The sequence below is a fragment of the Phoca vitulina genome, unplaced genomic scaffold, assembly GCF_004348235.1.
Source record: "Phoca vitulina isolate PV1807 unplaced genomic scaffold, GSC_HSeal_1.0 scaffold7, whole genome shotgun sequence".
Lineage (NCBI taxonomy): Eukaryota > Metazoa > Chordata > Mammalia > Carnivora > Phocidae > Phoca > Phoca vitulina.
The window spans coordinates 60,735,362-60,747,613 of NW_022589710.1; the positions used below are offsets into that span (position 1 = coordinate 60,735,362).

At 54.6% G+C, this 12,252-nt stretch overlaps 1 protein-coding gene across 2 annotated transcripts in view; it reads right to left on the reverse strand.

The window, feature by feature from the left end:
• ITPK1 (inositol-tetrakisphosphate 1-kinase) overlaps positions 1 to 12,252 on the reverse strand; it is a 158,854-nt gene that overhangs the window by 21,320 nt on the left and 125,282 nt on the right. For both annotated transcript variants that reach the window (XM_032405827.1, XM_032405826.1), the window contains exons 5-6: positions 1,263 to 1,361; positions 821 to 861 (exon numbers count right to left, since the gene is read on the reverse strand). In XM_032405827.1, coding sequence (XP_032261718.1) covers positions 821 to 861; positions 1,263 to 1,361 — 140 coding nt within the window. The remainder of the gene's footprint in view (positions 1 to 820; positions 862 to 1,262; positions 1,362 to 12,252) is intronic.

Consider the following 12,252-nt stretch of genomic DNA (forward strand, 5'->3'; position numbering starts at 1 on the left):
GGAACCCCCACCGTCCTGCAGTGACCTGGCAGGCTCCATACCTGGCTCCCTCACAGTGCACCCAACGCCTTCTGTGCCAGGCCCCACGGCAGCACGGGCAGCAAGCCCCTCCTCCTCCACAACCACCATCACATCCCCACTTCCAAGTGCGGACAGACACTCAGAGAGGCTGGGGGATCTGCCCAAAGTCACACAGTTGGCAGCGCACAGAGCCAGACCTGCTCCCAGGTCTGTATGAGTCCAGAATTCTCTCACGAAGAGAGAAGTGGTTCCTCTCCTGCAGGCTGAGCTTTTCTGCATCAGGACGGTCTAACCACGCTAATAGTGACTAGAGCCACCCTGCCAGTCAGAGAAGCGCAAGGCGCTGACCCACAGAGGGACTGGGTGCTAGTGAACGGGGCAGGTGGGAGGTTGGCGGGCAGGTGCTGTGGGGGCAGTGAGAGCATCTTTCCAGCTCACAGCACGCAGAGGGGCCCGGCGCAGGGCCCGGCACAGAGCGGGCGCCCAGGGAGTGACCCACACTGACAAGCCAGAGGTCGTAAAGCCGGACAGGTCAAACTGCAATAGGATCTGCAAGGGCTCAGAGGGGGCAGGCAGACCCCTGGCACACGCCTCCCACCCTTGGGGACAGGCCAGGCATGGGCAGAGGCTGGCGACAGTGTGCAGAGCCACAAGCAGGGGCAAGACAGGGAGCGGGAGCAGCAGGGGTGGGATCTAGCACATAGACTCTTGCGGAATCCCAGAGGGACACTGTGAGCTGGAAAGACAGGGGCACGGGGGGAGGAAGTGGGGGAAGAGGGCAGTCAAAGCTTCCGCTTACCTCGTGAGAGTTGGTGCCATGAGCCACTCTGGTTTTGCAAACTATGGAGCAGGGAGAGAAAAGCAGAGAGAAATCAGTGAGGTGACTTCCCCACAAAGCCTGACCTGGCAGACATGGGGAGAAATTCCTGAAACTCCTGCAGCCCGTGGGGATAAGGGGCAGTGGGGAGCTAGGGAGACAGGCTGGCTCAACGGTGGCCAGCATCTGCACTCAGGGTGGTCTGGACAGACGCTGCCGGGCCAGCAGAAGAGCACCTCCGGCCCACACCACCTGAGGACCCGTCTCCACTGCGCAGGTGGGAGCGGGACGCGGGGCTCAGTCCTCCCTGGCAGCCAAGGCCCTCGTGCATCCCGGGGAGCCACAGACAGCCCCCCACCGCCATCCGGCCCATGGCCTGCCAGGCCTGCCCAGCCTGCCCAGCGGGGCCCGGGGCGGTACGCACTGAAGGGGAACGCCAGGCCGTTCTGCTCCAGGAGCCTCATAGTGTCGTCTCCACTCAGGCTCGTGAGCTCCATGAAAGGTGGCGAGCAGATCCTGTCATCTGTGGACAGAGAAGAAGCCCACGTCAGCAGGCCGCCCGCTAGCCCCCAGGTCCACTTTCCTGTGACACACCCACCTCCCCGGGGCCTCCCTCGGCACCCCTGCTCTCCTGAGCGGACACCCCAACTCCGCGAGGGCGCGAGCGTGCGCACAGACACCGACAGTAACAGCGGCGTGGTCTTTAATTACATTTTGTATTAACATTTCTGTAATTACAGAACCAATGTATGATAAGCATAAAACTTGAAGACCAAAGAAAAGAACCACATGCGCTCACAGATATGACTACTACCGCAACCAAGCCTAGAGGCCGTGCACATGTACGCACACAGGACTCTACAACCGGATACTGTCTGGGAACCCAAATGCTCACTCAGGGAACTATGAACATTATCTGGTTCAATAAAGCCCTCTCCTACCACACGCCTTACTGACTGACGCTGCGCGGTTAGCTCCGGCCGCGCGTCTAGCACTGTGCTATGGGCTTTGCGTGCACGTCTGAAGTCTGCAGAACAATCCTATGAGAAGGAAGCCGAGGCTGGGGGGACACATCTCATCAGCCACTGCCTGCTGGTGTGGCCTCCTGACTCCCTCCCTCCCTCCCTTCCTCCCTCCCTCTGTCAAGCACGCTCACGGCCCTTCTCCAGCCTCCTGCAGACACACTCTGGCCCTGGCCCTGCCCCGCTGCCTACACCTTCTCACACCCTGGCTTGCCTGAGTCCCCGGTTTCAGAGGGGCGCCCATCCAGTGGGTTCTCGGTACATCTGGTTTTTCTGAAAAGCTCTGGGAGCTGAGTCTGCTCTGGCTGTCGGAATGCTCCTGGTGCCAGGCACCGAGTTAGGGCAAAACAGATGATCTGTGGGATAACCACATGTATTCTGATGCTCCCTACCGTTTGCTAAATTACATTACTGGCTTGTTATTACTGCTTCTTGTCTAGGCCCCTTCTCAGATCAGACCAGCAGCTCCTCAGGAGGTGGGACCACCCTGTACTTCTGAGCATAGGGACAGGGAAAGGCTCAGTGTTGGTAAGGTGCCCTCCTCCCCCAAACCTTGGAAAACAAACCAGAAAGTAAAGAAGCAAAGTGGCCTGTCTCCAGGAACTTTGAGCTACTTGGCTGGCTAGAAGGTCAGTACATTAAACCAAGGTAAGATCCAGCCTCATACAGCTCATAAAAATGAATGCCAAGAATTACACAGGGCATATTAAAAGTGTTTTTATCTCTCTCCCCACCCACCTGTAAAATCCAAACTCCATATAGGCGCAGAAGTGTTGGCAGGTTTCAGGGGTTGCAGGGCTTCTTGGGGACCACGGGAGGGTGGTCTGGGGACAGTGTTTGCTGAGCCCTGGCAGACGGTGCTGCAGCCCCTCCAAACAGAGCATTCATTTAATCCTCAAACTGCTATGACAGTGTCTCTGTGGACAGAGGCCAAAACAGGCCCCAACAAGCAGTCTGCCGAAAGTCACATGATGGTCAATGACAGAGGCAGGACGAGGAGCCAGGTTAAAGGAGAGGCCAGGAAAAGAGAAGTCAGGAAAGTCAGGGTGGGGAGCTGGGGCTACGTGTTGGCTCTCAGCCGTAAGTCACTATCTAGACAAGGCCCCATTCCTGCCCCGCCCCTAAGCCTGGACTCAGAGCCCAGGCGGGGAAGCTTGTTGCTGCGAACACACAGCCCCTGCAGCCCAGACCTGACCGAATGTGACACGCAAGGCCTGAACAAACTGGAGGGTCCTGCAGCAGACAGGTGCTCACCTGTGCCTCAGGCGTGGCCCATCCCCTCCCAAAGGAAGGTTCAGAGACAACTGGAGCCCGACAGGCCACTTCCCATGACAGCTTCCGGACTCCCCATGAGCAGACGTTTCAGAACAGGTGCATCAGCCTGGCCCTACATTAGCCTTGCAATGCCCCCATCAGTGACCCCTCCCACCCTAGCCCACCCACACTTTCACACGTCACCAATCATAGCCAAGTGCTCCGTAAACTGCACTTGATAGGTGCCAGACAACACCGTCTGCAAAGCAACTCCAGCCCCCTCACGAGAGCCGCATGAGAGAGTAGTCACTCCCAGTTTACAGGCGACGTCCCCTGCCCAGAGTTACACAGTGAGTATGTGGTGTAGCTGGGGAAGCTCAGACCTGGGGAGCTGGCTCCCTAGCAGATAAAGTGCTCACTTCATATCAGCAGGATAAAGGACAAAGCTTTTACTGAGATGATCATCTCCAGAAGACTCAGAAAAAGCACTGGGCAAAATCCAATGTCCTTCTGGATAAAGACACACAACCAACCAGGAATAGAAGGGAACTTCTTCAATCTGATTAAAGAGCATCTACAAAAACCACAGAAACATTCTACGTTGGGGTGAAAGACTGGACGCTTTCTCCTTAAGACCAGGAACAAGACAAGGATGTCTGTTCTTGCCACTTCTATTCAACACCGTAGTGGAGGTTCTAGCCAGGGTAATTAGGAGAGAGAATGAAATAAAAAGCCTCCAGACAGGAAAGAGGATGTAAAACTGCTTCTCTATGCAGGTGATGTGATCCTGTTTACAGAAAATCCCAAGGAATCCACACACACAAAAACCCAAAACCTGTTAAGATAAATAAGTTCAGTAAGACTGCAAAAGAAAAGATCAATACACACACACACAAAAACAATTGTACTTCTATATGTTAGCAAAGAATAATCTGAATATGAAATTAAGAAAATAATTCTACTTACAGTAGCATTAAAAAATAAAAACACTTAAGAAATAAATTTAACCAAAGACTTAAATGCTGAAAACTATAAAATATGGCTGAAAAACATTCAAGAAGATCTCAATAAATAGAAAGACATCCCATGCTCATGAATAAGACATTTAATATATGAAGCTGGCAACACTCCCACGGTGATCTACGGATTCAGCGCAATCCCCATCAAAATCCCGGCTCTCTTTTAGTGGGAACTGACAAGCTAATCCTTAAATTCATGTAAAAATGCAAGGGACCCAGGATAGCCAATCTGGAAATCTTGAAAAAGCACAAAGTTGGAAGACTCACACTTCCCAATTTAAGAACTTACTACAAAGCTACAGTAATCATGCAGTATGGTAGTGGTACAAGAACAGACCTACAGATCAATGGAATACAACTGAGAGACCAGAAATAGACCCATCCATCTGGAGTCAACGGACTGTCCACCAGGGTGCCAATATAATTCAAGGGGAGCGGGGAAACGACAGTCTTTTCAACAAATGGTGGTAGGAAAACTAGATATCCATGTGTGAAACAATGAAGCTGGAATCCTACCTCACACCATACACAAGAATTGATTCAAAATGGATCATGATCTAAATATAAGATCAGTAACAGTGAAACTCTTAGAGGACAACATGGGTGTAAATCTTCATGACCTTGAGTCAGGTAATGGTTTCTTAGATACTAAAAGTACAAGAAACCAAAGTAAAAATAGGTAAATCTGATATCATCAAAATTAAAAACTTTTGTGCTTCAGAGGATATTATCAAGAAAGTGAAAAGACAACCCACAGAATGGGGAAAAATATTTGCAAATCATACATCTGATAAGAGTCTAGTATCCAAACCATATAAAGAACTATTAACAAACAATAAAAAGACAACCCAAATTTAAAATGGGCAAAGGATTTGGGTTTTTTTTTAAGATATTATTTATTTATTTGTCAGAGGCAGAGAGAGTGAGAGAGAGCAAGCGAGCACAAGCAGGGGGAGAGGCAGGCTCCCTGCTGAGCAAGGAGTCTGATGAGGGACTCGATCCCAGGACCCAGAATCATGACCTGAGCCGAAGGCAGACGCTTAACTGACTGAGCCACCCAGGCATCCCTGGGCAAAGGATTTGAATAGACAGTTCTCAAAATAAGACCTACAAATGGCCCAAGTGCGTGTGAAAAGATGCTCAACATCATCAGCCATCAGGGAAATGCACATCAAAACCACAACGAGGTATTATTTCATACCTACTGAGATGGCTATGATCAAAAAGACAAAAGTGCTGTCATTGCTGGTGGTAAAGTAAAATGGTGCCGCTGCTTTGGGAAAGAATCTGGCAGTTCCTCAAACAGTTAAATATAGAGTTACAATACAACCTAGTAATTCCACTCCTAGATATAAAACCAAAGGGATGGAAACACACGCCCACACAAAAACCTGCCCAGCAATGTCCATGGCAGCATTATTTCTAAGAGCCCCAAAGTGGCAACAACCCAAATGTCCATCCCCTGATGAGTGGATAAACAAAGTGTGATATGCCCATTCAACAGAGTCTTCTTCAGCCAGAAAAAGGAATGAGACACGCTATAACATGACCTGGACAACAGAACGCTTAGCGAAGCTAAGGAAGCCAGTCACAAAAGCCACATAGTATGACTTCATTTATATGAAACGTCCAGAATAGGCAAAGCCAGAGAAACAGAAAGGAGACTGGTTGCCAGGGGCGAGGGGACAGGGGGACGGGGACAGACTACAGACGAGTTTCTTTCTTTCTGGGGTGATGAAAATGTTCTGGACTTAGACAGTGGTGTTGGTTGAGCAATCTGGGGAATACATTCAAAGCTACTGAACTGTATGTGTACTTGAAAAAGGTGGATTTTATGGCATGTGAATTTTATCAACTTAAAAAAAAAGAAAGAAAGAAAAATCCCCCAGCAGTACCAACAGCTGTCATCCCTCAAGTGCTGGCTCTCTGCGGACACTGGGTTGAACAAATGCTTCATGTACGGTGTCTCTTTCAAGCCTGCAGAGTCCTGTTGCTTGTCCCCACGCCTGTCCAGGGTGGACTCGGACAAGGACAAGGTGAGTGCTCCCCCCAGAGATGCTTGGGGTCCAGGTAAGAAGCAGAGATGAGACATTTCCAGTGAATGGGCCACATCTAGCATTAGGCCAGACAACCCCACCTTTCTGAAATCCCAGGCTTTGGTTAAGAAGCAGGGCCCAACACGGAACTAAGGTGGCGAAGAACCAAGTGCACCAAGGAAGTGGGGCACATGCACACTGTCACCGTCTTGCTCCTTCCTCCTAACCTGGAGCCTGCTGACCACACCCTGAGAAGAAGGCCCCACTGGCTGCCTACCCCCACTCTCGCTCCGGGGTGGGGGCCGGGACGGAGACTGGCCTCATCGCACTGCCAGGAAGGGCCCACAGTTGAAGCTCAGTCACCCCCAAGAGGCCAGCACTGGGTGAAGGCGGTCCCGGGCCTGCACGGCAGAGACGGGAAGGGACCCCTGTCCCTCACCAGGCCACGGCTACTCCGTGCCCCAGGCCTGCCCCACTCTGGACCATGATGTCTTAACTTCTTGACCCACTTTCTGGCTACTTGGAGCCAAAACCATCCTGCCTGTCTGTGAAATCACAATAAATTAGAAACGACTCCTGTTCCTATTTTGGTTTCAACAACCATTCACCACCAATGGCAAAAAAAAATGTGTTGGGGCTCTGCTAAATGCTACGAGCTAGAGGGCGCCTGGGTGGCTCAGATGGTTAAGCGTCTGCCTTCGGCTCAGGTCATGATCCCAGGGTCCTGGGATCGAGTCCCGCATCGGGCTCTCTGCTCCTTGGGAGCCTGCTTCTCTCTCTGCCTCTCTCGCTCTCTGTCTCTCATGAATAAATAAATAAAATCTTAAAAAAAAAATAAATAAATAAATGCTACGAGCTAGAGATACAGCCTGCCCTCGCGGAGCTTACGTTCCCCAACAAGAAACCAGACTGACAAGTAGAACGTACAGCTAGAAGGGAGTGAGGTCAGGGAGCAGCTCGAGGGACAACGACAAGGGAAAGCGAGCGGGCGGCCAAGGCGATGCGTGTGGGGTCAGCACGCTCCCAGCAGGGGGAACAGACCATGCAAAGGCTCTGCGTAGGGACGTGCTGCGGCCTCTGCACAACCCAGCCCCAGCCTCTGGGAGGAGGACGCGGACATCCGTCTAGCTCTCAGACACTGAGGCCTCCTGGCTGGTGGGAGGGCCGGGGAAGGAACCCGGTTCCCGTGACAAGAGCCAGCGCCCTGGTGGCAGCAGACGTGCCAGCCCCACCGCACGAGGGATGGCGGCAACGCAGGCGCGCCCATGGGAAACTCTCAACATCGCCAGCAGCTTTCCCCCCGAAGAGAGACAGAGTGAAGACTCTTTCTCTAAGTCAGCACTGGGAGCCCGGGGAGCTATTTATGGTTCCCAGAAAAAGCCTACTGTTGCTTATTTATCTATCGTCTTTATTTCTGGATGGGAGTTGGAAAGAGGCTTTTTTTAGTCGGATGGTGGGTTGTGTTCTGTGAAGAGCTGAAACCTTAGCCCCTGGGAAACTGAAACCCCGGCCCCGTCTTCCCTCTGGGCTGCTCTCATCACAGAATGGGAAGCTGGGGGCCCTCGGAGATGAGCAAGTCCCAACCATACGTCCACACGTCCAGAGAGGGAAGCGGAAGAGTTCACGGCCACAGGCAAGTTACTGGCAGGCGAAAGGGGAGAACCCAGGTGTCTCGAGTCACACTGCCCCCACTCTGCCGGGTGGTCATGCCCTTATCTGACTACAGGCAGCTGCTGGAGAGCTCCCCAGAAGATAAAAGACCAACGACGAACAGGTGGATAAAAGAAAAGGTACAGCTAGGAGTGGGGTACAAAGAGAGATGGCACTCTGAAGCCTGACTTTGAACCTGTGATAAATTACTTATCAGCTGTAACCTTTGGCAAGTGACCAAACTCTGCTGGGCCTTACTTTCCCCGTCTGTAAAATGGGAGCGATGTCTCCCTGAAGGGTAGTCAGGAGGCCTGGTACGTAACAGGTACCCCACAGTGGCCAGGCGGGCTGGGGACACCCACGGGGGAGCAGGCAGACGCTGCATCGCGGCCACTGGTCACATCTAACTTCCTGGGGTGTGTCGGGCGCCAGGCCCCATCCGTGGCGCCAGCAGAGCAGGCCGTCCTCGTGGCTGTGAGAGATGCCCGGGCAGGGCACTGGTGGGGGGAGAGCGCGGGAGCAGCTATACCAGGACCCTGCCTCAGCTCCCCTCTCTTGAACAGGTTTAATTTCTTCACCCAGACAGCATCTGATGAAAAGATGACCCGTGGGCAGGGGCAGTCCCCGGGGACACGCAGGGCTGGAGTGCTCTGAAGCCTCTGTGATGGGCAGGGCCCCAGGAGCGAACAACACCCAGGAGTCAGGGCTGGGCAGAGGCTAGAAGAGGCAGAAGACAGACCAGGGAGGGGACCCAGGCGGCCAGGAGCCTGTGCAGCTGGACGACATCATGGGAACGTGCAGGAGAAGCACGTATTACATGTGCCGGTTCGTCTCCCTCTCTAGAACGTCAGTTCCATGAGGGCAGGAGGAAGATGCTGGGTTTTGTTCACAGCTGTAGGCCAGTGCCTAGAACACTGCCTGGCACACAGTAGGTCCCCAACAAACACTTGCTGAGTGCATGATCTGACCCGTTGAGTGGTCCACAGTGCCTAACACAGAAGGCTGGCTCCGCGGGCATCTGGGCCCCATCTGAACAGACGCAGGGCATGTGGTCAGCGTGTCTGGGCGCGAAGGACCCCGTTCCAGGCCTCGCCTGCCACGCAGGCCTCGCACCACCATGTGGTCACACCCCTCCACCCCGGACTCGTTCCACTCAAAAACAAGAAAGCAATCACATACGACCCTGCTCGGCCTGGCCTTTCACTCTCTGAGGGACTTCGCCGGCGCAGGCATCCTCTTCGCCTACTTTGGTGCGATCGTGACTGGACTCGCCACTTGAATCCCAGCCTTACTGAACACCCGCCGGCAGTATCTTCCCAAGATTCTGCGTATCCTGGTTACCCGACCGGTGACATTTCCCTGGAGTCAGGCATTTACATTCGTGCCAATTCTTCTCCGACAGACTGGGCTTCGATGACCGCCCCTCGTGTGTAAGGCTTTGTGCGTGTGGCAAATCATGTCCACGTCAAATTCCCAGAGGTGACTTCTGGGTCCGCGGGAATCGACGTTTCTAGGGTTCTTGCCGGTGCCACGCTGTTTCCGAAAGGACAGCAGGATGTCGCTGAGGCACCTGCACTGGACGGTCCTGACCGTGCCTTCTCAGCCCTGGGTAGCCCCACGTTCAGAAACCCGGGCAGTCCTCTCAGGAAGGAAGACAGCGGGTGCCGTGGGGAACAACCCCATCGCCCACATACGGTCCCTCTGGGGCCAGCGGGCCACCTGCAACAGTGAGGGAGGCATGAAGACAGCGAGGCTGGCGTGGGGAGTCACTACCAGCAAAAGCTCTGGACTGGGGCCTGGAGACCAGTGCGGATTCCGACAGCTCCGCTGGGCCCTGGGCTCCTGACCGGCAGAATGGGGAGTCCTACTGAGCCAGCCCTGTCGACAAGCTGGCATTGCAGGGAGAACCGAGGACAAGCAAAAAGTGCCATGGGGCCTGCACAAGGCCAGATAAAGAAGCCAGCCCCTCAGGGCAGCAAGGCCCTGTCACGACCACTGCCATCCACTCACACCCTCCTCACTCAGCAAGGGAGGCTCCGGGCCCAGGTGTCACCACGAGCCAGGCGGTGGCACAGGGCCCTGGCTGCGCCCCACAGCAGACGGGGACAGAAGCAGAGGCCACAGGGGCACCCCGACCCCGTGCATGCTGGAGGCAAGGCCGGGAGAGAGCGTGTGACTCAGAGTAGCAGCCAGCGGACCGGGGGGCCCCAGCATGTGGCTCTGCATCCTGGGAAGACCGGAGGGCCCACGGGAGGAGGCCACGCCGGTGGACGCCGGAGAGGCAGGAAGCTGCCACTGCACACACCCTCTCGCCTTAGCCAGAGCAGCCGCGCGGACGGGGTCCGCCTTCCGGCAGGATGCAGGCTCCATGAGGGCAGGGACCTTCTCCATCGCGTTCAGGGCCCAGCCCCCAACAAATGAGCGGATGAGGGAACGAAGCAGACCCTGGCCTGGGCTCCCACTGCTCGTGCCCGAGAGAAGCGGCCTCTGTCAAATGGCAGTTCCCACGGAGCCTGGAGCATCTCGGCCAGGGGCCCCGCACGCCAGCCCCAGCTGCGGCCACCCGGAGCTGGGCTCTGTCCTGCCTGCCTGGGCCATTCGCCACTCCCAGGGGCTGTCCCGAGCAGGAAACGGTGTGACGCAGGAGTGTGAGTGACAGAGCAGGCACGGGACCAGACGCAGAGGCAGCAGGTCAGGTTCCCACTCAGTCTTCCGAGAGCTGGGGGAACACCCATGCCCGGAGGTCTCAGGCCAGGAGCCTCGCACATGCTTGTCCCTCGGCCCGCCGAGCCCTTCTTTCTAGCCCCTTCTTGGCCTGATGAACTCCCGCCTGTCCTCCAAGCCTTGTCAGGCCACCTTCCTGCTCTGGGAGGCTCCCCTGAACACCCCTTCCTGCGCATCCAGGAAAAGGTCCCTTCTGCTGGCTCACCACGTCTTGGTGGCTGAGGATGTGGCAGCCTCTGCCTAGACTGGGTGCCCCTGGAGGGTCTGCAGGGGACACAGGCTACCTGGGTTTGAATCCCAGCCCCACCTCATGCGAGCTGTGTGGCTCTGGCCGAGTAACCTTACCTCTCTGCCTCAGTGTCCCCACTGGAAAATGAGGACAACACTATCTACCTCACAGGGCTGTCCCCCTGCCCGCACATTCAGAAAACATATTTTAAGTCACGAAATGGCCCTTAAATACAGAATATACGTTCATACTTTTCAACAGTTGCATCAGACCTTTTTTATTTAACAAGAAATAAACTGGCTGATACAGCTAAATCCCAGATCACCAAGTGTAGTGGGGTGTGTTGGGGAAGGAGAGGCTGGTCAACTGCCAAATACATACCCCAAACATGTCCACCATGACACCCAGGGCCAGGGGAGTCATGGAAGACTGCCTGGAGGTGGCAGCCACCACAAATGGCAGCCCAGAAAGCAAAACGCAGCAGTGATAATGAGTATCAACTCTGAAGCCGAGAGCCAGCCCAGTCCCTGCAACCATGCCAGGCCACTGATCCCCTCTGATCCTTTCTCTCACCTGTAAAATGGGACAGCAATGCTGCCCACCTCCCAGAGCTATTAAGGAGACTTGGTGAGACCATATGCATGAAGGGCATTTGGAAACACTTGAGAACCAGAGTTAGCCCTGTTTCTGCAGACACACTACCCTCCTGCCTCCTCAGGGCACCTCTGCAAGCCCCATCCCTCTGGGAGGGGAGGCTCCAATACCCACCTGCCCACCAGCAGCTCCGCCCCAGGATTTGGGCAGCTGCAGCGGCCTCAGCCAGTCCTCCTGGGACACCGACCAAACAAATGCTGTAGCCCAGCACTGGGGCTTCTCCCAGCTGCCTGACTACATGCTGCTGGAGTCTGGGAATCCAGGAACCTCCTTCTTGGTAGCCTCACCCCATAACCATCTTCTTCCCACCACATCCGCTCTACCCACAAACCACGGATTTCTGGTGCCTTGCCCACCTTATTCACCAATTAATCCAAACCACACACCGGTATTAGATCCTGGGTCATCTTTCTAAAGCACCCACCTACATAGTGAGGCCGCTCTCAACTCAAGAATTGTCCACGGCTGACTCAAGTCAAAGTCCAAAGCCCTTCCAGGCTTCTGCAACCTGACCCTGCTTAACTTCCTGTTCCGGGCTGGACTGTGTTCCCCCCAAATTCACATGCTGAAGCCCCAACCCCCAATTCCTTAGGATGTGACTATATCTGGAGACAGAGCCTTTAAATAGGTGATTAGGTTAAAATGAGGTCCGAGGGGCAGGCCCTGACACAATCTGACCGGTGTCCTTCTGAGAAGAGATTAGGACCCAGACACGCACAGAGGGAAGAGCACGCAAGGACCCAGGGACACGGCAGCCATCTGCAAGCCGAGGAGACAGGCCTCTGAAGAAACCAGCCCTGCGGACACCTCGATCCTGGACTTCCAG